A 24,078-nucleotide genomic window follows, 5' to 3' on the forward strand; every position below is an offset into this window, starting at 1 on the left:
TTTAATAATATTTATCTGTAACAGTTATAAACAGTAAAAGTGATGAAAATTAATTTAGAAAAGACTCATCGTGTGTAATAAGGGTGTGAAAAGCTAATGCGTACTACAGAATAATTATTTATAAAAGGATCAAGATGACAATTATGTATCACGGAACAGATATTTTGTATGATTCATTCATTTCAAATCAAAATACGATGGAAAATGTATTACTAAATTTTATGATAATTACGAATGATAATTATTTTTGTTTAACATGATATTTTTTTCTCCCTTGAGTACCCGGGAAAGAAAGCTTTCATAGTTTTATATGAAATTATATAAAATTGTAATATAATTAGATGTAATTATATTATAATTTTATGTATAAAATATTATGTATAAAATATTTTTCCCAGGAATAAATTAGATAGGTTAAAAATAAAACCAGAAAGTTGAAGAATGATATATTAGCATTTTATTTTTTAATACAAAATAGATATATATTGTATTAAAAAGCATACATATGATGGATTATGTACTTTATCTGCATATTTATGCATTTTATTCAATTACTGTTATTAATGAAGTAATATAGGCACATAAGTATATTTATTCAATAAAATGTTAATGAAATAATTAAGTTGCCAAAGTGCGCTGAGATTCATCAGTATTTTGGTATTGTTGCGTCTATTAAAAGTATTTTAATTCTCCGTAACCCATCTGAAAAATATTAAACAAATCTTTGTATGGTACTATGATATGCTATAATTCTTATAAAATACAATGTAGTCTACTAAACAATGTAGTTGTAAAATCTCAAATCTTGTCGTAATAAATATTTGGTTTAACAAAAGTTTAATTATATACGTTGATATTAAAATATTTCTCATGCATTAAGGAGAAGATCTATTATGGATTATGTACCGATATTAAAATCATCAGAACGGACATAGCTGAGCTGTAGTTCTGAAAAAAATATGCTTTCATTATACTTAATGATAATATTCTTGTTAAATTGAGAACAACTATATAAAAGAATTTTGAATACGTAAATTAACAATGAAAAATGTAAAAATGCAATCAATTGAAAAGTGACTTCAGCATTATGTTGCCAATTAGATATTTATGTAATTTACAAAATTTAATTTATTAGAAAAATTTATTTTATTATATGCAGGGTCGGCAACTTATCTCGCCCGTCGGAATATTTGACTGACAAAAGGTGGGAAGAGGCGGGGAATAAAATGACCTTTTTTTATTTTTTTATTTACTTTGTGCTCTTTGTTGCCGATCCCATTTTTTACTATTGCGAATTGCGATGTTCGAGTCGATAAAGGATCATTTTATTGGCTGCTCTCTATGCCGTAATTTGTAAGAATTGATTAATCACATTCGAATTCTTTTCTTATTCTATTGTAAAAGAGGATGTTCGACTGTAATTAATCAATTCTTACAGATAATAGCATATGGCACACGATTTCGGTCAGTATATATGATCTCTAAACGTTGAACCTCTGTTATGTGCGCAGTTGTATTGTCTTCACGAATATCGGTCGGCATCAGCACACAATGTTTTAAAAAGTTCACATTTGATTTTTAATCTAATTCTTGGATTTCTTTCGTGTGGATTTCCACACTAAGCTAAATTTTGGAGTGCTTGAAATTCCGCACTATAATTGCCGAGCCTAAATTTATATATATACATTCTATTACATACAGGGTGTCTGATAATTGTTTTGACGGAGTTTATGTAGAACGGACTAAGACGAAAGTCCTCTACCATTTTACAATTTTTGCAATAGTTAAGATATTAATTGCTAAAAATTGCCGAAAATTGATCTTCAATAATTTTTTATTCAAATAGTATCAATTTTACAGAAAAACTGCAAGAGAAGAAAATTGTTTATTACTAAACAGTTAATAAACAATTAGTTAATAAACAATTTTCTTCTCATAGAACTTTATTAAGAACAGTTGTCTGCCACCCTGTATATGCTTATACTTTTAATTAATATTGGATGTACCTCGCAAATAGAACTATATCCAAAGTAAAAGAGTCCGATGCCAAATTTTACCTCCATTAGTTTTATTTGCAATATAAATTGGAAAATCTAATTAAAATAAATAATTGAATAAACGTTAATTATACACTACCTTTTACAAAAATTTAGATATTGGTATAATTCTATTAAATAACATGTAAAAAATTGAGACATTATTATACAAAACATCAATTATGTTATATTGTTAGATATCAAAGGAATAACCTCTTAAATTAAATAACATTTTGTTATTTTTAACTCCAATTATGTATCAAATTCAATCAATTTTTCAGTTTCAAAGTGTAAACAATTCATAAAATTGATAAATTAATAAATTTGAGACAAATTTAAAATATTTTTTTGTGTTACATCATTCAACTCCAGTGTTTTACAATTAGTTAAGTTATAATTAGTAACGGCATATTGAAAAAAATCAATAGCGATCTATAGAAACGATTGAAAATAACTCAAATATATTGATCAACGTTACAAATTTAACAGTATATGTTCTTTATATATTTTAGACTATTTATACATATATTAACACTAATTACAAAAGTTATATAACATATTTTCAATTTTATATGCTGAAATGCATTGTATTTGTTTTGTAGAACATTGATAGTATAATCAATAAATTTCAAATACTCGCTCTTGGCATATAAAATAAAAAATAATTTATAAAACTTTTTCTATATATCTCTAGCTATAATGTTAGTATGTAGTGTGCATAAGTTTTTATATAAGAGTCTAATACAATTGCTGTTTTATAATGTCTCAATTTTTTGCATAAATATTCTATAAAATTTATGCATGTCCGAACTTTCATAAGCGCTAATAAAATTACGCATAGAATAGTTAAAATTTTATATTTTAACATTTTATTGTAATTATTTACCTGTTCACTTAAGTCCTCATCGAGATTATAATTGGATAACTTGTGAAGAATTGTTACTGTCTCGTTTACCTGAAATTGTTTTTATATGGAATGAAAATTTGTAGTAAAATTAAAAATTTTGCTCCCAATAAATAAAGTTTATTTCGAAGAAAACTTCAATATGTAAATTCATTGTTGCAAAATTATTGTTGTACTTATTATTCTAAATAATTAGTAATGTTTCTTTAAGCATTATTAATTATTTATAATTAGAATAATAAGTAATTATTATATAATACTATTATATAAATAATTAGTAATGCTTTAATTGTATACCTTACAATAAACAGTTTGACATATGTAGTTTAATGTGAGAAATAAGGCGCTAATACAAATGAATAAAAAAGTGCAATGAAAGTAGTGCCAAACTTCTACAGGATTCCAGGCATTATTTTTATTTCCAAATCTTAGGAGAAAATATATTTCTACATAGAACGCTATACTTTCTGAAAAGTGGTACAACATTTGTAGTAACATTTGTACATTAAATATTTTATTTAGTTTACGTGATATAAGGCATAGTTGTAAGTGGACGTGCCTGTAACAAATCGTAATTGTTATAATTAATCAACTCATAAAGACACGTATGAAAGGTACTAAGTATGAAAAGTACTAAGCAAAATATATTTTTAATCTAGAATTTTATTTAAATTATAGTTGTAATATATAATCGATTCAAAAAACATTCGTGGAATTTTTTTATATAGTTGAAGTTAATTATTTTTGTATATGTATATGTATATGCAACATATTATACATATATATATATATATATATATATATATATATATATATATATATATATAGTGTCTTAAAATTCGTGCATTTAGAGTACAGAACATGATATTTTATGCTAAAATAAATAATTTTTTAACATTACTTTAAATATGAAGCGCTACTGCGGTCTGAGTGTTGAGATGTTGAACTAATATATATATTCATATAAATGACTTAATTTCAAAAATGATAACTACATGCCGATATGGTTGTCGGATTTTCAACGCAATCAATCTGAAATATTAATAATCCCCCCAAATTTCCCAAATTAATATTAAATAATTTTTTTTTAGCAAAATTGCGTCTTGCAAGTAGTATTTTGCAAGAGAGTAGGTTGAAGTTATACGAGTAAATGCAAAAATTTATTTATTGTATGTAAATTTACTACAGGAAAAAGTTGTTTTACCACAAAGTATCATGTCCTGTACTCTGAATGCACCCTATATATATATATATATATATATATATATATATATATATATATACACACACACATACATACATTATATATATACACCTAATGTCTGATACCATCCGTACACCGTACTTTCATCTCGGAAACAGATCATTTTAAAAAGATCTTCTAACCATCATGTGAGTAAAGATTTTGAATTTAAAAGAAGAGGATTGAATATCAGATTCATGTAATTATCATTAAGATAAATAAAATAATTTTATGCAACAAGTTCTCCGATTGGCTCTTTAATACTCTGTAAACTTATATCATTGACATTGCATAATGCTAATGCCGTACTGTAACTTTCAAGGCTTATAACTCAAAAAGTTCTTAATAAAAAAATATTTGATTATAATATTTTGGAAAGCTCTCGAGATAAGCTACTAAAATATCGAATGAGAAATAGAGTACATGAAAAAAATCATCCATTTGGAAAAATCAACATGACTTTCATATGACTTTCAAATGATTATTCAAGATCAAATCAATGCCATCATCTTATGTATCCTCGAAATCAAATTTTTCTAAAATGTTCTCTTTCCGAAAAGGGGTGTACGGATGGTCTCCGGTATAAAAAATTTGAAAATAACTTATTGCAGCATAATGGCCACAATGTCTTGTGGAAATAGTACACTTTTTATGCAATATTATCATTTGTTGTTTTACAGCAATATAAAAAAAGTAGGTAATATATTTATATGTATATCATGTACCAATTATCTCAGGTTTCTCCTGTACAATATCTCATAAATTAATGGTTTATTGATATCTCTATTTTAATACTTTTATATGCAGAATGATTAGAGGAATCATTGTACAAAAAATCATAAAATTCTATTTTAAAAAAACGAAAATGGAACTATCATATCTTTTTGTCGTCTATTTAAAAAAAATTAATCAACGCCTCCTCCCTCCCGAATCGTTCCACTTTCAAAAACATTTTTTAAAAATCTACTTTTTGAGATATTACACAATGAGGTACACTATATACATATATGCGTTCGTATATCTTTTTAAAAAATTACATTATAATCCATATATTTTGTTTACAATCCTTAACTCTCGTTCTCCATTGATTCACTAAAATACATCTGTTTTCTCTTCTACCTGCATTATTTTCGAAAAGATCAGAGCAGAATATTTGTAAACGATTATTGACTTGATGAAATCTGGAGCTTATGTATCTGAATAAAAGAGATTTATTTTTGTCTTTTATTAAAATTAAGATATATGCATTACATACATATATTTTAATTTATTTTTTGCGTTATTAATAAGTAATCAAAGTCAGACTAAACAAAGTTTTGTTACTTGTTTTTTATGTTTTATTAAATTTTATATAATATTTTGAGAATTTTTTATCAACTTTTTAGTACTGCATTTTCGTATTGGCAACTTTTTTTTCAATATGAGAAAATACGATACTAAAAAATTCTGAAAAAATTCTCACAAAGGCAGATTCCGAAGTGACCGTTACCGACTTCAATGAAACTTGTAGAGTATGATCTCCTGAATAAAAACCATCCCCCATTTGGGTGTAGACGGTCTAGGGGTTCCGAGATATTTCAATATTAAAGTTTATAACGGCATTTCCTTTTGAGTTTATTAGAATGTTCATATTCGATTATTTGTAGGATAGTGGATAACCTCTACATAGCAAAGAATTTGCAATAATATCGCTGCAAAATCTCTGCAACATTGCTACAATGCTGCAGTAGTGTTGGTGCTATTTTTGTACAATATTGCAAAGATATTGCATTGATATTGCTGTAAATTCTATGCTGCGTGTGAGGAGATTGTTATTATACACTACAAATACTCAAATATAAATGTTCTAATAAACTCTAAAGAAAATGCCATTATCATCTTTAATTTTGAAATATCTCAGAAACAGTAACCGTCTACGCCCAAATGGGAATTGATTTTTGTTCAGGGAAACACTCTACAATTCTTCCAAATTTCATTGAAATCAGTGACTCTGCAGCCTTGTCAAAAATCTATGAAAGGAAAATAAACAATTTTTGTCACTTGTTTTTCTGTAAAGTTGATTGTGTATGAGTAAAAAATTATTAAAAACTTCAATATTCGACGATTTTTAGTAATTAACATCTGATTAAAATTAATTACTGCGAAAATTGCAAAATGATAGAGGACTTTTCGATTCAGTTTAGTTCGCTCTATCAGCACACAAAATATTTGGCGGTCATTCTGGAACATCGTGTATACTAACCCAAGGATACTTCCCCAAATCAGACCATTTAAGATATTTACAAATATCGGATAATTTGTTAGAGATATTTCAAGAATTGTATAGTAATTCATAGGTTCATTAAAAACAAATTTAAGCCTAAAAGCTATTGTTAATAACTTAAAAAAAATGAATGCAATCCATCCGATTATTATTTGAATTATCCAGTTACGTAGCTGTTGATATTTCTTTGGAGTACCGAGTGCTTCCAATGTATTGTCTTCTAAGGAAAGTTCATGCAAGCACATTCTGAATTCCTTAAAAAATCAAATTGATTTATTATGCGATATATAAATAAAATATTACTATTGTATATTTGAATAAAAAGCGTTATTGCTATGTATATATAGATAATAGGATAGATAAAAGGTTATTGAAAACTTGATTAGTATTTGAAACATAAGATTTAAAAAAGCTATTGTTAAAAGTTAATTTAGGAAAGTAATAGAGGAAAGTCATCAATACCAATACGCCTTGCTTTTAGGTAATATTTCTTAAACAAAAGGTAAAAATAAAACTTTAAAAACATAAGTACAAATTAAAAAATATCTTTTATCAGATAGTATAAGTAGTTTTTATAATAAGATAACTCCGGCAAATACGTCGCGCTGGGATTTATGCCGCAGAAGTCAGGAAAAGTAGAAGGAATGGGGATCATTTTCCTGCAACTGCTTTGTTACATGCCTTTATGTTATATTAGTATTGTATTATGATTCAGCTTCTTAATATTAATGAAATTATTGTGAGTTGAATTGATTTGTCACTGTAATAAATAACGGCATTATAAATTATAATCTACATTAAATGATTAATGTAAGGCGTGTAAAAGACTTAGTAGTTATTTCGTGATATATACGTGTAGTAAAATAGTAACATATGTGTAACAAAATACAAGTGCTTTGCTTTCATATTCTTTTTTTTAGTTTGTTGTCTTATATATCTCACTCCAGTTTGGGATGTACGGCATTTTTAGCGAACGGGATTTATGCCTAAAGCATACAAAGATGCAGATTGAATTCAGTGCACTAAATGCAATAAACGCATTATATAAAATACGTATCTCATGTCATAACACTTGTAATACATGTGAGAAAATTGTAATTATTTTTTTTACTTTATATACATATTTATCTTATTCCTTGATATAACTTTATAAACTCATTTTATAAGTTATTGTGTCATTTTATAATTTATTTATATGCATCATTTGTTTTGTGCAAATTTATTTTGTTGAGCCGTACATATCCCCCTATAAATAGCAAAATATCCCATCCTTATAAAATGCACGACAAAAATGCAAGGGTTTTCACAAAGTTTGTTTTTTAATATGAAAAATAAATATTTCGGATTTCAAATATTTTTTTCACAGTAGTAGACAATATAAAGTTTTTATTGATATAGTTCGTTTACTATAAACTAGTAAATAATACTTATTAAATTAAATTTTTGATAGATGCTGCGTACCGGAGTTATATACCGGAGTTACCTATTGTTTGCAATTTTGCAATAATTAATTTTTTCATAAGATAAGCAAAACTGAGTCTGACAAAATGTGGGCGCCAAAACGGATATAGTAGGCAATAATACGTATTCCTATTTGTTTTCTTTTATAGGAATTATTTGTATAAAGTATCTATAGAAGAAAATATAAATACTTTATACAAATAATTCCTATAAAAGAAAACAGATAGGAATACATATTATTGCCTACTATATCAGTTTTGGCGCCCACTTTAAAATTAAAATTAAACATTTGTCTAAAGCATATAAGATTTTCCAGAATCTTTTCACTTCGTTATAAAACATTTTTATTGAATTATATGTATATTTACTTTATCCTGTTCTGCAAGATGGAAATATGGTAACGCGATAGTTTTTCAAGACTTTTTCCACATATGCACGATTGGAGTCTTCAGCTCCAATAAAGCTATTTGATACTGTAAAGCAACATTATAAGGATTAAGTTAGTTGACGGTCTATTTTAGACGCAGGTATGACGATTTACGCTGCATTCCAATGTTAAATTTAAAATCGTACTATAAAAAAACTAAAAGAAAAAATTAATATAAATAAAACTCGACTTAGGAAAGTACAAGCCTTTAAAACAACGTAATATTAATATATATAGTCACTATTATTTAAACTATGCAATTTGCAAAAGAAAATCGTAAGAATTTTTTTTTGTACGGAAAAAGAATGTTTCTGATCACAGCTAATTTTCATTAGCTGATTGAAATTGCATTAGCTACAATGAAACAATGAAATTTTGCTAATACATACAAAGGATTTACTGCTAATATAAGGACGTAATAGCAAAATATATCTATTACAGTCAATTTATTCAGTAACATGAAGTTACTTGTCATAATTATCGGATATGTCCGTGTAAAAAAAAAATTGTTTCTACCACAGCTAAATATGGTTCGCTAAAACTGTACTTGCTACCAAATTGCTACAGGGGATACGTTTGCTGCAATGATCAATACATCGACATAATAGCAAAATGCTTGTCTGTTACAATGATAATACTTAGGTCTCACAGCTAATAGAAATTAGATTTCGAAGATACAACGTTAAGTGTATCCATATAATACTACAGAATTTAGTTGCCATAATTTTTAGCTGTAGCAGCTCATCTTTTTTTAACTGATTTGATATAGAAACAAACCACAAATATACGAATTATCAGTTTGTACTTCTTTAATTAGCTAAATAGTTCATGATTTTATTAGTATTAATAAAGTGCAATAGTTAGTTTCTTAGAAATAAGGAGGGTGTCACTTTAGACTTATGTCAGTATCGGTAACTTTCCTCTACAAATATTAATGTTTCCAAAATATTTCCAACATATTTCATCTACAATAAATAATAATATAAACGTTTAAGTTGATCTGTTCAGAAACTTTTTATAAATTTTTTGTATTTCTCTGTAATTATGATGAGATTAAGACTTCTTTAATACTTTCAATAAAGAAAATGATTAAACAAAAGTTAAAAAATTTTAATAAATTAAATAATATTAGAGATTAATAGAGTACATTAAAAAATTTTTACCTTAAAATGATAATGACTAAGAAATATAGATGTAATCGCGGTGAAAGTTGTTATGATGTCCCGAAGATCGTATATCTTATTCTTCCAATATATGACATAATATGGATAGTAAAACAAATACGTAAAGCAGCTCCATATGATGAAGGTATACAGGCAAGAGAGACGCGGCTTTGGTTTTCCAAGAGGATATTCGAACAAGCCCAAACTGCAGAACGAGCCAATGATTAATAATGGTGCCAGTGCTGTCTGTAGCGTCATAGTTTCCGCAGTTTCGATTAGTAATTTGAATTCTTGTCGCACGAAACACGCGTTTAATACTCTTCCCAAGAATTTCAAAAATAGTTTATTTCTACAGATCCTTTAGGAACTTTGTGAGAATTATATTGTATGATACGTACATGCATACATTAAAGAATTAAGTATATACATATCAACAAGTATTGAGTGACGGAATAAAATGTATGTATATGCAGATAATCTAGAGTAGATTACTTTATTCTGGCGGAATTTTTATGCATATGTAAGTATTATTGCACAGTATAAACAAATATAAACGTAACCTCTTTGTTATTATCTTTATTCTAGATGTTCAAAGATACGTAATAGCATAGTAGAGGAAGATGTGTCTTCTTTCACTACGCATAATAAATGCTTTCACCATGTATAATAGTACGATGAAAAAAGACACGTGTCCTCTTTCACATATATAATAAATACTTTTATTTACGTCACTTTTGAATGACACGTATACTGACGAGATGAAGCTGATAAAACTTCGATGAAGTGTTTTGTATTTAGAAATTAATGTACACGCAATATAATGTTTCTCATAAACGTGCGTAAAATTATTTCTATAACAACAATATAATTTATTAATATAGAGCCGTAAAATTAGATGCTTAGTTTTTATTGTATTCTTAATATATTTTTATGTATTTAATAGATTATGTATTTTATAGATATATATATGTTATATGTATATATATATATATCATATACAGAGTTCAAATAATATGTAAAAGCGGACGCGACTGTAGAATAAAATTTTTCGATTTTCTGTTTAGTTTTCGAGTTTGAAAATCTATTGCGTATCCATGCTGTTTATTGTGGCTTTATTTATCTGACAACAAGGACAACAGTTTCAGCAATACAGTAATAAATAATTATATTTTGTTCACTAAAAAATGTCTGTGTTTTTCCTTAACGTTAGTTTTTAGATTCCGTGTAACATTGTTTATAAGCATTATACGCGTTAATAAACGTTATGTCGCTGGACGAATCGAAACTTAACCGCAACAGTTTACAAAAGCAGTGAATAACAATTTCGATTTTCAAATTCGATTTTCTGCAAAATTAAACAGAAAATCGTGTTTGCGTGGTTTAGCAACTATTATTGTTGTCGGCTAATTGAGGACTCTGTCTATAAACTGTTCGGCCCATGTGCCTGTTCTACAATAAGGTCGCAAGCCATAAGAAATTAATCAATCACAGTCGATTATTTTTCTCATATTCGATTGCGATTGGTTAATTATGGTTTACGGCTTGCAACTCTATTGTGTAACAGGTCTTAGCGATAAAAAGGAATCGATTGATTCGAATTCGTCTCTAGGTCGCCCAAAAAGGAGTTCTACTCTGATCAGTACACTCATTTCTCAGATCTACCAGCATCTCAATCTGACGTTTAATCTGACTTAGTCAAAGCCTAGCTGTTTTTGCTCGTGACGAGGAATTGAATTTCATTTCCTCATCTACATTGTTAGACTCGGCAATGAGTACTTTGCTCTTATTAGAGGTGCTTGTCACGTCTACCAGCTTCTTCGAATCGTTCGTGAAACAGCACCACTTGTGTCTCACTAGAATTAGAAGTTAGAGCGTATGCTTGAGTCAATTTTGCTTAAATCAGAGCAACGAACTCGATACAATCAATTTTGTCTTTTTTCGTATGGGGGTTAACTCTGTAACACAATTGAAATACTTAAATTATAAATAAGTAGTGTGTGTACGTAATGAATCTAAGAAATAAATCAATAAAGCCTATTTATCAAAGAATATTAAAAATGTAAAAATATATTATTTTACTTATTTCGCGTAATATGCATCAATATTTCGATTGTCGCGCCGCCATAGGGTTTATTTTGATGCGGAAGAGACAACGTCAGACAAGCGACACCTCACGTTTACGCGCAGTCATTTCACAATCATTCAATTGCTCGTGCAGGTAGATTGCCCGTAGTCGTGCCATTCTTTTTGACACTTCATTTTAAAACTAAAAGTAATCCCTATAATTATTAGATAATATGAAACATACTTTAAGAACACTCACAGTTTTTATTAATTAGCACGATTAACCCCTTAATACACCTTTGGAACATTCGTATCTTGCGCATTTCTTCTCTGATTTATATTAATATAACAATATTATATACAATATTTGTATATAACAATTTATTATAAATATACTTTAGAAATATTTTCTAAAGATGTCAAATTATACTTTCTAGATGTAAAAATTGCTTAATAATATTTATATGTAACAGTTGTAAACAGTAAAAGTGATGAAAATTAATTTAGAAAAGATTCATCGTGTGTAATAAGGGTGCCAAAAACTAATGCGTACTAAAGATTAATTATTTATAAAAGGATCAAGTATCACGGAACAGATATTTTGTATGATTCATTCATTTTAAATCAAAATGCGATGGAAAATTTATTACTAAATTTCGCGATAATTACTAATGATAATTATTTTTGTTTAACACGACATTTTTCTCTCCCTTAAGTACTCGGGAAAAAGAAAGCTTTTATAATTTTATATGAAATTATATAAAATTATAATATAATTAGATATAATGTAATTATGTGTAAAATATTTTTCCCGGGAATAGATTAGATAGGTTAAAAATAAAACTAGAAAGTTAGATATATGAAGAATGATATATTAGCATTTTATTTTTTAATACATACAAAATATATACATATTGTATTAAAAAGCGTACATATGATGGATTATGTACTTTATCTGCATATCTATGCATTTTATATTCAATTACTGTTATTAATGAAGTAATATAGGCACATATTATAAGTATATTTATTCAATAAAATGTTAATGAAATAATTAAGCTGCCAAAGTGCGCTGAGATTCATCAGTATTTTGGTATTGTTGCGTATGTCTATTCATATTCTGCGAAACTCATCTGAAAAATATTAAACAAATCTTTATAATATAATATGCTATAATTCTTATAATACATGATATAGTCTACCAAACAATATAGCTATAAAATCTCGAATCTTGTTATGTCATAACAACCAGAAATATTTGGTTTAACCAAAGTGCATTTAATTATACGTTGATATTAAAATCGTTTTTCTCATGCATTAGAAAAAAGATTTATTATGGATTATGTACCGATAAAAAAATCGTCAGGACGAACAAAGCTGTGCTGTAGTTCTGAAAAAAATATTCTTTCATTATACTTAATGATAATATTCCTATTAAATTGAGAACAATTAATATAAAAGAATTTTGAATATGTAAATTAATAATGAAAAATGTAAAAATGCAGTCAATTGAAAAATGACTTCAGTATTATATTGTCAATTAGATATTTATGTAATTTACAAAATTTAATTTATTAGAAATATTTATTCTATTATATGCTGGGTCGGCAACTTATCTCGCCCGTCGGAATATTTGACTGACAAAAGGTGGGAAGGGACGGGGAATACAAAATGACATTTTTTTTATTTTTTTATTTACTTTGTGCTCTTTGTTGCCGATCTTATTTTTACTATTGCGTATTGCGATATTCAAATCAGTAAAGGATCATTTATATTGGCTGTAATCCTATGCCATAATTTGTAAGAATTGATTAGTCACATTCGAGTATTCCTCTCTTATTCTATTGTAAAAGAGGAATGTTCGACTGATTAGTCAATTCTTATAGATAACGGCATATGGCACACGATTTCAGTCAGTATATATGATCTCTAAAAGTTGAACCTCTGTTATGTGCGCAGTTGTACTACCATCACGAATATCGGTCGGCATCAGCACCGTTTTAAAAAGTTGGTTTTTAATCCAATTTCTTTCGTGTGGATTTCCACACTAAGCTAAATTTTGAGTGTAAAATGTTCCACGATTCCGCACTATAGTTGCCGAACCTGAATTTATGTGTATATATTCTATTACATACAGGATGTCTGATAATTGTTCTGAGACATGTAGACATGTAGAGTGGAAAGTAAACTGAGACGGAAAGTTCTTTACCATTTTGCAATTTATGCAATAGTTAATAAGATATTAATTGAAGCGGAAAGTTCTCTATCATTTTGCAATTTTTGCAATAGTTACAAGGTATTAATTATGTGCTAAAAATTGCCGAAAATTGGTCTTCAATAATTTTTTACTCAAATACTATCAACTTTACAGAAAAACTGCAAGAGACAAAAAATTGTTTATTTTCTTCTCATAGAGCTCTAAGAATTTTTTCAGAATTTTTTCAGAATTTTTTAATACCATATTTTCTCATGTTAATAAAAATGAGAAAATGCAATACTAAAAAGTTGATAAAAAATTCTGAAAAAATTCTGTTAAAGTTTAGTAAAGTTCTGTAAGAAGAAAATAAATAATTTTTATCTTTTGCTTTTTCTGTAAAGTTGATAGTATTTCAGTGAAAAATTATTGAAGACTAATTTTCGGCAATTTTTAGCAATTAATATCTTGTTAACTATTGCAAAAATTGCAAAATGGTAGAGAACTTTCCGCCTCAGTTTAGCCCGCTCTACATGTCCACGAACTCCGTCAGAACAATTATCGGACACCTTGTATATGCTTATACTTTTAATTAATATTAGACGTACTTGGTAAATCAAACTATATCCACAATAAAAAAGTCCAGTGCCAAATTTTATCTTCCTTAATTTTATTTGCAATATAAATTGGAAAATCTAATTAAAATAAATAATTGAATAAACGTTAGTTATATATTACTTTTTACAAAAAATTAGATATTAGTATAAACTCTATCAAATGTCCATATACAAAATTAAGACATTATTATAAAACATCAATTATGTTACATTGTTAGATATCAAAGGAGCAACCCAATCCCTTAAGTTAAATAACATTTTATTATTTTTAACATCAATATGTCAAATTCAACCAACTTTTTAGTTTCAAAGTGTAAACAGCGTTCATATTAATAAATTTGATACAAATTTAAAATATTTTTTTGAGTTACATCATACAACTCCATTGTTTTACAATTAGTTAAGTAAATGACATATTGAAAAAAATCAGTAGCGATCTATAGAAACGATTGAAAATAACTCAAATATATTGATCAACGTTACAAATTTAACAGTGAATGTTTTTTTATATATTTTAGACTATTTATACATATATTAACACTAATTACAAAAGTTATATAAAATATTTTCAATTTTATATGCTGAAATGCATTGTATTTGTTTTGTAGAACATTGATAGTATAATCAATAAATTTCAAATACTCGCTCTTGGCATATAAAATAAAAAATAATTTATAAAACTTTTTCTATATATCTCTAGCTATAATGTTAGTATGTAGTGTGCATAAGTTTTTATATAAGAGTCTAATACAATTGCTGTTTTATAATGTCTCAATTTTTTGCATAAATGTTCTATAAAATTTATGGATGTGCCCGAACTTTCATAAGTACTAGTAAAATTACGCATAGAATAATTAAAATTTTATATAACATTTTATTGTAATTATTTACCTGTTCACCTAAAACCTCATCGAAATTATAATTAGATAATTTCTGAAGAATTGTTACTGTCTCGTTTATCTGAAATTGTTTTTATATAGTATGAAAATTTGTAGTAAAATTAAAAATTTTGCACCCAATAAATAAAGTTATTTTATTTCGAAGAAAACTTCAATATGTGTAAATTCATTCTTGCAAAATTATTGCTTGTGCTTATTATTCTAATTATAAATAATTAGTAATGCTTCTAATTATATAAATAATTAGTAATGCTTTAATTGTATACCTTACAGTAAATAATTTGACATATGCAGTTTAATGTGAGAAATAAGGCGCTAATCACAATGAATAAAAAAGTGTAATGTAAGAAGCCGAAAATAATAAAAGGTTCCCATGTTATTGTATTTCCAATTATTAGGAAAATATATATATCTGTATAGTACGCTATAGTTTCTGAAAAGGTGTACAGTAACATTTGCAGTAACATTTGTATATTAAATATTTTATTTAGTTTGCGTGATATAAGGCATAGTTGTAGATAGATGTGCCTGTAACAAATTGTAATTGTTATAATTAATCAACTCATAAAGACACGTACGAAAAATACTAAGCAAAATATATATTTAACCTAGAATTTGATTTAAACTATAGGTGTAATTTATAATCGATTCAAAATGTTCGTGTAATTATTTCATATAATTGAAGTTAATTATTTTTGTATATGTATATGTAAATATACACATTATACATATTACACATATTATACATATATACATATATATAGAGTATATCTGTTCGCGCATTCGGAATACAGAACATGATATTTTATGCTAAAATAAACAATTTTTTCTTTTAGCAAAATTGCATCTGATAAGTATATTTTGACAAGAGAGTAGGTTGAAGTTATACGTAAATGCAAAAATTTATTATTTATCGAATGTAATTTTGTTACAGGAAAAAATTGTTTTAGCACAAAGTATCATATCCTGTACTCCGAATGTACAAATTTTGGGACATCCTCTATATATATATATACATACACCTAGTGTCTGACACCATCCGTACATCGTATTTTTATCTCGGAAACAGATCATTTTAGAAAAAAATGTTTTAGATAAGTTGTATGGTTTCGAGATGTACATAATGGTGTTACTGATTTGACCTTGAATAATGGTTCTTTAATACCTGTAAACTTATATCATTGACTTATATCATTATGCATAATGCTAACGCCGACAGTACTGTAACTTTCAAGGCTTATAGCTCAAAAAGTTCTTAATAAAAAAATATTTGATTATAGTATTTTAGAAAGCTCTCGAGATAAGCTACAAAAATATGGAATGAAAATTATTATTTCGAAAAACTAACCCTTCATATGACCTTCAAATGACTATTCAAGATCAAATCAATGACACCATCTTATATATATCTCAAAACCATACAACTTTTATCTGAAAAGTTTTCTTCTAAAATGTTCTCTTTCCGAGATTAAAGAGGTGTACGGATAGTCTCAGACATCTGGTATAAAAGATTTGAAAATAACTTATTGTAGCATAATAACCGCAATATTTCTAACATAATACACTTTTTATACAATATTATTGTTTATTGTTTTGTAGCAATATAAAAAAGTAGGTAATATGTTTATATGTATACCTATGTACTCTATATACCAATTATCCCAGGTTTCTCCTACATAATATCTCATAAATTATTGGTTTTTTGATATCTCTATCTTAATTTCTATATGCAAAATGACTAGAGGAATCATTGTGCAAAAAATCATATAATTCTTTTTAAAAAAACGAAAATAACTATTATATCTTTTTGTCGTCTATTTAGAAAAAAATAAATCTACCTCCTCCCCACCGAACTATTTCACTTTTAAAAACATGTTTTTAAAATCTTTTATACTTTTTGAGATATTATACGATGAGACACACTGTATACATATATGCGCTCGTATATGTGTAAATAGTATTTCTTTTTAAAAAATTACATTATAATCCATATATTTTGTTTGCAATCCTTAACTCCCGTTCTCCGTTGACGCACTAAAATACATCTGTTTTGTTTTCTATGCGCATTATTTTCGAAAAGATCAGAACAGAGTACTTGTAAATGATTATTGACTTGATGAAATCTGGAGCTTATGTATCTGAATAAAAGAGATTTAGTTACGTCTTTTACTAAAATTAAGATATATGCATTACATATATTTTAATAGTTATTAATAAATAATCAGACTAAACAAAGTTTTGTTACTTATTAATGTTTTATTATTTTTTTATTATTTTACATAATATTTTGAGAATTTTTTATCAATTTTTTAGTACTGCATTTTCTTATTGGCAACTTTTTTTAACATGAGAAAATGAGGTACTAAAAAATTTTGAAAAAATTCTCATAAAGGCAGACTCCGGAGTGATCATTACCGACTTCAATGAAACTTGACAGGATTGTAGAGTGTGATCCTCTGAATAAAAACCATCCCCCATTTGGGCTTCGAGATATTTCAATCTTAAAGTTGATAACGGCATTTTCTTTTGAATTTATTAGAACATTCATTTGTAGCATAGTGGATAACTTCTACAGCATAGAATTTGCAATAATATCGCTGCAAAATCTCTGCAACATTGCTGCAATGTTGCTGTAGTGTTGCTGCAATTTTCGTTAATAACACAATAATACACAATTTCAACAAAGATGTTGTATTGATATTGCTGTAAATTCTGTGATGCGTGTAAGGAGATTGTTATTATATCCATTATACTACAAATACTCAAATATAAACGTTCTAATAAACTCTAAAGAAAATGCCATTATCTCATCTTTAATTTTGAAATATCTCGGAAACAGTAACTGTCTCCAAATGAGAAGGTGATTTTTGTTCTGGGGAACACACTCTACAATCCTGCCAAGTTTCATTGAAATCAGTGAGGGTTACTCTGTAGCCTTGTCAAAAATCTATGAGATGAAAATAAACAATTTTTGTCACTTGTTTTTCTGTAAAGTTGATTGTGTTTAAGAAAAAATTATTAAAAACTTCAATATTCGACGATTTTTAGTAATTAACATCTGATTAAAATTAATTACTGCGAAAATTGCAAAATGATAGAGGACTTTTCGATTCAGTTTAGTTCGCTCTATCAGCACACAAAATATTTGGCGGACATTCTGGAACGTGTATACTAACCCAAGGATACTTCCCCAAATCAGAGCATTTAAGATATTTACAAATATCGGATAATTTTTTACAAATATTTTAAGAATAACATAGTAATTCATAGGTTCAGTAGAAGCATGTTTCCAGATATAAGCTGCTGCTAATAACTTATAAAAAATGAATACAATCCATCCGATTATTATTTGAATTATCCAGTTACGTAGCTGTTGATATTCTTTTGAAGTACCGAGTGCTTTCAATGTGTTGTCTTCTAAGGAAAGTTCATGCAAGCACATTCTGAATTCCTTAAAAAATCAAATTGATTTATTATGCGATATATAAATAAAATATTATTATTGTATATTTGAATAAAAAGCGTTATTGCTATGTATATATAGGTAATGTGATAGATAAAGGATTATTGAAAACTTGATTAGTATTTGAAACATAAGATTTAAAAAAGCTATTGTTAAAAGTTAATTTAGGAAAGTAATAGAGGAAAGTCATCAATACCAATACGCCTTGCTTTTAGATAATATTTATTAAACAAAAGGTAAAAATAAAACTTCAAAAACATAAGTACAAATTAAAAATATCTTTTATCAAATAGTATAAGTAGTTTTTATAATAGGGTAACTCCGCCAAATTCGCCGCGCTGGGATTTATGCCATATAAGTCAGAAAAAGTAGAAGGAATGGGGATAATTTTCCTGTAACTGCTTTGTTATATGCCTTTATGTTATATTATATTAGTATTGTGTTATGATTTCAGCTTCTTAATATTAATGAAATTATTGTGAGATTATTAATGAAATTATGTTGAATTGATTTGTCACTGTAATAAGTAATGCCATCATAAATTAATTAATCTACATTAAATGATTAATGTAGGGCGTGTAAAAGACTTATGTGGTTATTTCGTGATACATACGTACATATAGTGGAATAGTAAAACATGTTTAGCAAAATACAAGTGCTTTGCTTTCGTATTCTTTGTTTAGCAAAATACATGTGCTTTACTTTCGTATTCTTTGTTTAGTTTATTGTCTTATATATCCCCCAGTTTGGAATATACGGCATTTTTAGCGAACGGGATTTATGCCTAAAGCATACAAAGATGCAGATTGAATTTAGTGCAATAAACGCATTATGTGAAATACGTACCTTATGTCATAATACTTGTAATACATGTGAGAAAATTGTAATTATTTTTTTTACATTCGTCTAAACTACTTACATTCGTCTAACTAAACAGTTAGTGTCTAGTAACTCTTAATTTGTTTAATTCACATGTAAGTTAATTAAAGTTTAATTTTAACTAATATTTATATTAACTTTTTAATTTATTCATAATTGTACTACACAGTAAATGGAACAATCTAATTGAACATATCTTAATGAAACAGTTCAATCTTAACAGTTATGTAAGTTTATTTTACCATATTTTTTGCGGAACTTCATTCACACATGTTAGCAATTTAATATATTTTTTATTTCCTTTAGGTCAGTCGATTTAAAACAAAAAATCTCTTTCTTTTCTTTTTTAGTAAACTTAATAATTTAATGACCAAGATTAACTCGGATATTACTATCATAGTTTTTGCATATTTTATACGTTAATAGTTTATACTTGTATGCGCTATCATTATGTAATTTTATAATTAATAGTTTAAGTAAATTTCTTTGTACTGCTGTACTGAAGAGGATCTTGACCATAAGTCGAAACGTTATAATATTGAATAACTTTGAATAAATGATATAAAATACATACGAATAACTATGTGTTGGCTCAAATTGACATTTTATTTATTATTATTTTTTTTTTTACTTTATATACATATTTATCATTCTTATTTCTTAATAAAACTTTATAAACACATTTTATAAATTATTATGTCTTATTTATATATTAGGTGTTGGAATTAATTCGTAGCGTTTTTAATGAAAGAATGTTATTTATTTCACATGAGCATTAAAAAATACATTAATGAAAGTACTTCCCATCACTTGTAAAACGCTACGAATTAATTCCAACACCTAATATATTATTTGTAAATTTTTCATGAGCCGTACACACCCCCCTGCCTTCTCTCCTCCTATGAGTAGCCATATATCCTATCCTTATGGGATACACGACAAAAATACAAGAGTTGCGCAAAATTTATTTTTTAATATGAAAAATAAATATTTCAAATATTTTTTTCATAGTAGTAGAGGTTTTTATTGATATATGTAGTTCGTTTACTATAAATATAGTAAATAATACTTAATAAATTAAGTTCTTGATAAGTGCGGCGTATATACCGAAGTTACCTACAGTTTTGCAAATAAATTTAATTTGTTCGTAAGATAAGCAAAAATGAGTGTCTGACAAAATGATACAGTAGGCAATAATGGTACATATTCCTATTTTTTTTTCTTTTACAGGAATTAGATGGAATAACAACGTTAAGTGTCCATATAATACTACAGAATTTAGTTGGCATAATTTTTAGCTGTAGCAACTAATCTTTTTTTAACTGATTTGATATAGAAACAAACCACAAATATACGAATCAGTTTGTACTTCTTTAATTAGTTAAACAGTTCATGATTTAATATTTAGTTTCTGAGAAATAAGGGGGTGTCGCTTTAAATTTATGTTATTGGTAACTTTCCTCTACAAATATAAATATTAATATTTCCAAACATATTTCATCTACAATAAATAATAATATAAACATTAAAGTTGATTTGTTCAGAAACTTTTTATAAATTTGTATTTCTCTGTAATTGTGAGATTAAGACTTCTTTCAATAAAGAAAATGATTAAAACAAAAGTTAAAAAATTTTAATAAATTAAATAATATTAGAGATTAATAGAGTACATTAAAAAATTTTTACCTTAAAATGATAATGGCTAAAAAATATAGATGTAATCGCGGTGGTAGTCATTATGATGCCCCGAAAATTATATATCACAGCCTTCCAAGGTATGATATAAAATGGATAGTAAAAGAAATATATAAAGTAGCTCCATATGATCAAGGTATACAGGCAAGAGAAATACAGCTTTGGTTGTCCAAGAGGATATTCGAACACACCTAAATTGCAGAATGAGCCAATGATTAATAATGGTGCCAGCGCTGTCTGTAGCGTCTTCGTCATAGTTTCCGCAGTCGACTAGTAATTCGAATTCTTATCGCACGAGACAGAAACGCGTTTAATACTGCTCATAAGTATTTCAAAAAGTCTGTCTCTATAGATCAGAAACCTTGTGAGAATTATATTATACGTTACGTACATATATACATTAAAGAATTAAGTATATATATATCAACAAGTATTGGATAACGGAATAAAATGTATGTATATGCAGATAATCTAGATTAGATTACTTTATTCTGGCGGAATTTTTATGCATATGTATTATTAAGTATTATTGCATAGTATAAACAAATATAAAGGTAAACTCTTTGCTATTATATCTTTATTCTAGATGTTCAAAGATACGTAATAGCATAGTAGAGGAAGACGTGTCTTCTTTCACTATGCATAATAGATGCTTCCACCATGTATAATAGTACGATGAAAAAAGACATATGTCCTCTTTCACATACATAATAGATGCTTTTTATTTACGTCACTTTTGAACGACACGTATACTGACGAGATGAAGCTGATAACTTTAATGAAGTGTTTTGTAAATATTTAGAAATTAATGTACACGCAATATAACGTTTCTCATAAACGTGCATAAAATTATTTCTGATGGAAGAATTCAGTATCTCCAGGATATTCATGAAAAAAACGATTTTTCTTAAGGTATCTAAAAATTTTCTGATCTATCTGAATTATATGTTTATTTAGGTGAATTTTTAGATATTTGAGTAAAATCGTTTTCTTTATATAAATATCCAACGACGGGGAAACTAATGTATCCTTATCGCCAATTTAGTTGGACGAACCGCAGCCGGTTCGTTGCATCGCGCGTTTGCTTCGAAGTATCGTTGAAGTTATGGACTTTTCACAATACTCATTCGATGGAATTTTAATTTGATGATGGAATCATCGTTCTTACAGAAAGAATCTATATAATATAGTTCTTATAATATAATATAATTTACCAAATAATATAGCAGTAAAATCTTGAGTCTTGTCGTAACAACAGAAATGTTTAGTTTAACCAAAGTGCATTTAATTGTATACATTGATATCAAAATATAATCGAACCATTTTTCTCATACATTAGAAAAATGTATATTACGGATAATATACCGATATTAAAATCATCGATGGACAAAATTGTGTTATAGAACTGAAAGAAATATACTTTTATTATACTTAATGAAAATATTTTTGTTAAATTGAGAACAATTAATATAACAGAATTTTGAATGTAAATTAACAATAAAAAATATAAAAATACAGTTAATTAAAAAATGATTTTAATATTATGTTGCCATTTAGATATTTATGTAATTTACAAAATTGAATAAGTATTTATAATGTGTACATTCTATTACGTCTATGTTTATATTTTTAATTATTATTATATTGGACATATTATTATAATATTGGACCTGGCAAATTAAATTATATCTAAAATGAAAAAGCCAATGCTAAATTTTCCCTTAGTTTTATTTGCAATATAAATTGTAAAATCTAATTGAAATAAATAATTGAATAAACGTTAGTTATATTATCTTTTATGAAAGTTTAGATATCAGCATCAAATGACCATATAAAAAATTAAGGCAAAATATCAATTACAAAATATCAATTTTACGTTTTATTATTAGATATCCCAAATAAGTAAAGAACCCAATTCTTATTATAGACCACGTTTTACTGTATCGACCGTGTTGATCACCGTTAACTGCGTATACATAACCTAATTTATTCTTTTTTTTAATGCTGATCCAAATAAAGGATTCGATGCAATCAGAATAATCTAATAACTGTTTGATTCAGCGTATTAATATCGCAAATGATACATAAAAAATACGAACAACATATCGAATCTGTTGCTCAAATTTAATGGTGGGACCACAATAGAAGGAATAAGGATTCCAACCTATCAGAAACCATGTATTCTGATGTATCCGATATCTGATAGATTGAAATCATTATTCCTTATTCCTTCTATTGTGACTGTATCTTAATGCCTCTTGTTCTTTTTCATGTATAAAATGATCACTCTAATAGTTTTGCGACAAAAGTCGTCACGTGATCTACTTTGTCGCTGAAATGGCTAATTTGAGCAGCTCGTGAAAATGCACCTTAAAAGCTAAGACATAAGACCGGAAAGACGCCATTGCTGGATGGCCGGAAACAGGGGATCGATTCTGTATCTTTAAACAAGAAAATTACATGAAAATTACAAAAGTGAGCAAATTTACTACATGTTGACCAATGAAATTATTAGTATTCTAGTAAATTCGCTCTTTTGTAATTTTCACTTTGTTTCAAGATACAGAATCGATCTCCAGTACAATTCCATCATGGTTGACAGTCCGATAAGTTGATAGTCCGATTTCGTGTCTTCTGAAACTAATAATGTTTTCGGCCCGACTGAGTTTGCACTAACTTGGGTTGAAGTAATGATGTTTCGTGCTCTCAATAACATCTCTCTGTAACATCAACTAACAGCGAAGCATTTTCTAATTCTAGTCGGTCGGGC

General features: G+C 27.1%; 2 protein-coding genes across 5 annotated transcripts; both read right to left on the reverse strand.

Annotated features, from left to right (window-relative positions):
* Positions 1-427: 427 nt before the first annotated feature.
* Positions 428-10,064, reverse strand: LOC105152614 (uncharacterized). Of its 2 annotated transcripts, XM_087408772.1 has the most exons (8): positions 9,498-10,061; positions 6,426-6,700; positions 5,221-5,379; positions 3,238-3,499; positions 2,923-2,991; positions 2,007-2,093; positions 907-948; positions 429-702 (listed from the first exon to the last, which is right to left on the reverse strand). In XM_087408772.1, exons 1-8 carry the CDS (start codon positions 9,753-9,755, stop codon positions 673-675), a joined length of 1,182 nt encoding a protein of 393 aa, XP_087264898.1. In that variant the 5' UTR covers positions 9,756-10,061; the 3' UTR covers positions 429-672. The 2 variants fall into 2 exon arrangements, with proteins under 2 accessions (XP_087264899.1, XP_087264898.1); XM_087408773.1 differs by lacking the exon at positions 2,007-2,093 and having other exon boundaries at positions 428-702; positions 9,498-10,064.
* A 2,348-nt stretch (positions 10,065-12,412) lies between these two features.
* On the reverse strand, positions 12,413-23,261 carry LOC147908743 (uncharacterized). Of its 3 annotated transcripts, XM_087409113.1 has the most exons (9): positions 21,500-23,259; positions 21,300-21,380; positions 18,448-18,722; positions 17,251-17,409; positions 15,538-15,799; positions 15,264-15,332; positions 14,364-14,450; positions 12,910-12,951; positions 12,413-12,694 (listed from the first exon to the last, which is right to left on the reverse strand). In XM_087409113.1, exons 2-9 carry the CDS (start codon positions 21,348-21,350, stop codon positions 12,671-12,673), a joined length of 969 nt encoding a protein of 322 aa, XP_087265239.1. In that variant the 5' UTR covers positions 21,351-21,380; positions 21,500-23,259; the 3' UTR covers positions 12,413-12,670. The 3 variants fall into 3 exon arrangements, with proteins under 3 accessions (XP_087265239.1, XP_087265237.1, XP_087265238.1); XM_087409111.1 differs by having other exon boundaries at positions 21,300-23,256; XM_087409112.1 differs by lacking the exon at positions 14,364-14,450 and having other exon boundaries at positions 21,300-23,261.
* Between the last annotated feature and the right edge of the window lie 817 nt (positions 23,262-24,078).

This window comes from Acromyrmex echinatior, chromosome 8, assembly GCF_024713525.1.
Source record: "Acromyrmex echinatior isolate Ae372 chromosome 8, ASM2471352v2, whole genome shotgun sequence".
NCBI lineage: Eukaryota > Metazoa > Arthropoda > Insecta > Hymenoptera > Formicidae > Acromyrmex > Acromyrmex echinatior.

Bases quoted from the DNA above. Each gene is read 5' to 3' on its own strand.
- LOC147908743 (XM_087409111.1), bottom strand. From the start codon at position 21,563: ATGACGAAGACGCTACAGACAGCGCTGGCACCATTATTAATCATTGGC. The intron at 15,800-17,250 runs GTAATTTTTTAA...AATTTGTTACAG, and splicing joins CAAAATATATGGATTATAAT to GCACATCTATCTACAACTAT. The intron at 12,695-12,909 runs GTACATAATCCA...AATATTTTTCAG, and splicing joins TCCTGACGATTTTTTTATCG to ATGAGTTTCGCAGAATATGA.
- LOC105152614 (XM_087408772.1), bottom strand. From the start codon at position 9,755: ATGACGCTACAGACAGCACTGGCACCATTATTAATCATTGGCTCGTTC. The intron at 3,500-5,220 runs GTAATTTTTTAA...GATTTGTTACAG, and splicing joins CAAAATATATGGATTATAAT to GCACGTCCACTTACAACTAT. The intron at 2,094-2,922 runs GTAAATAATTAC...TATTTTAATTAG, and splicing joins ATGAGGACTTAAGTGAACAG to ATTTTCCAATTTATATTGCA.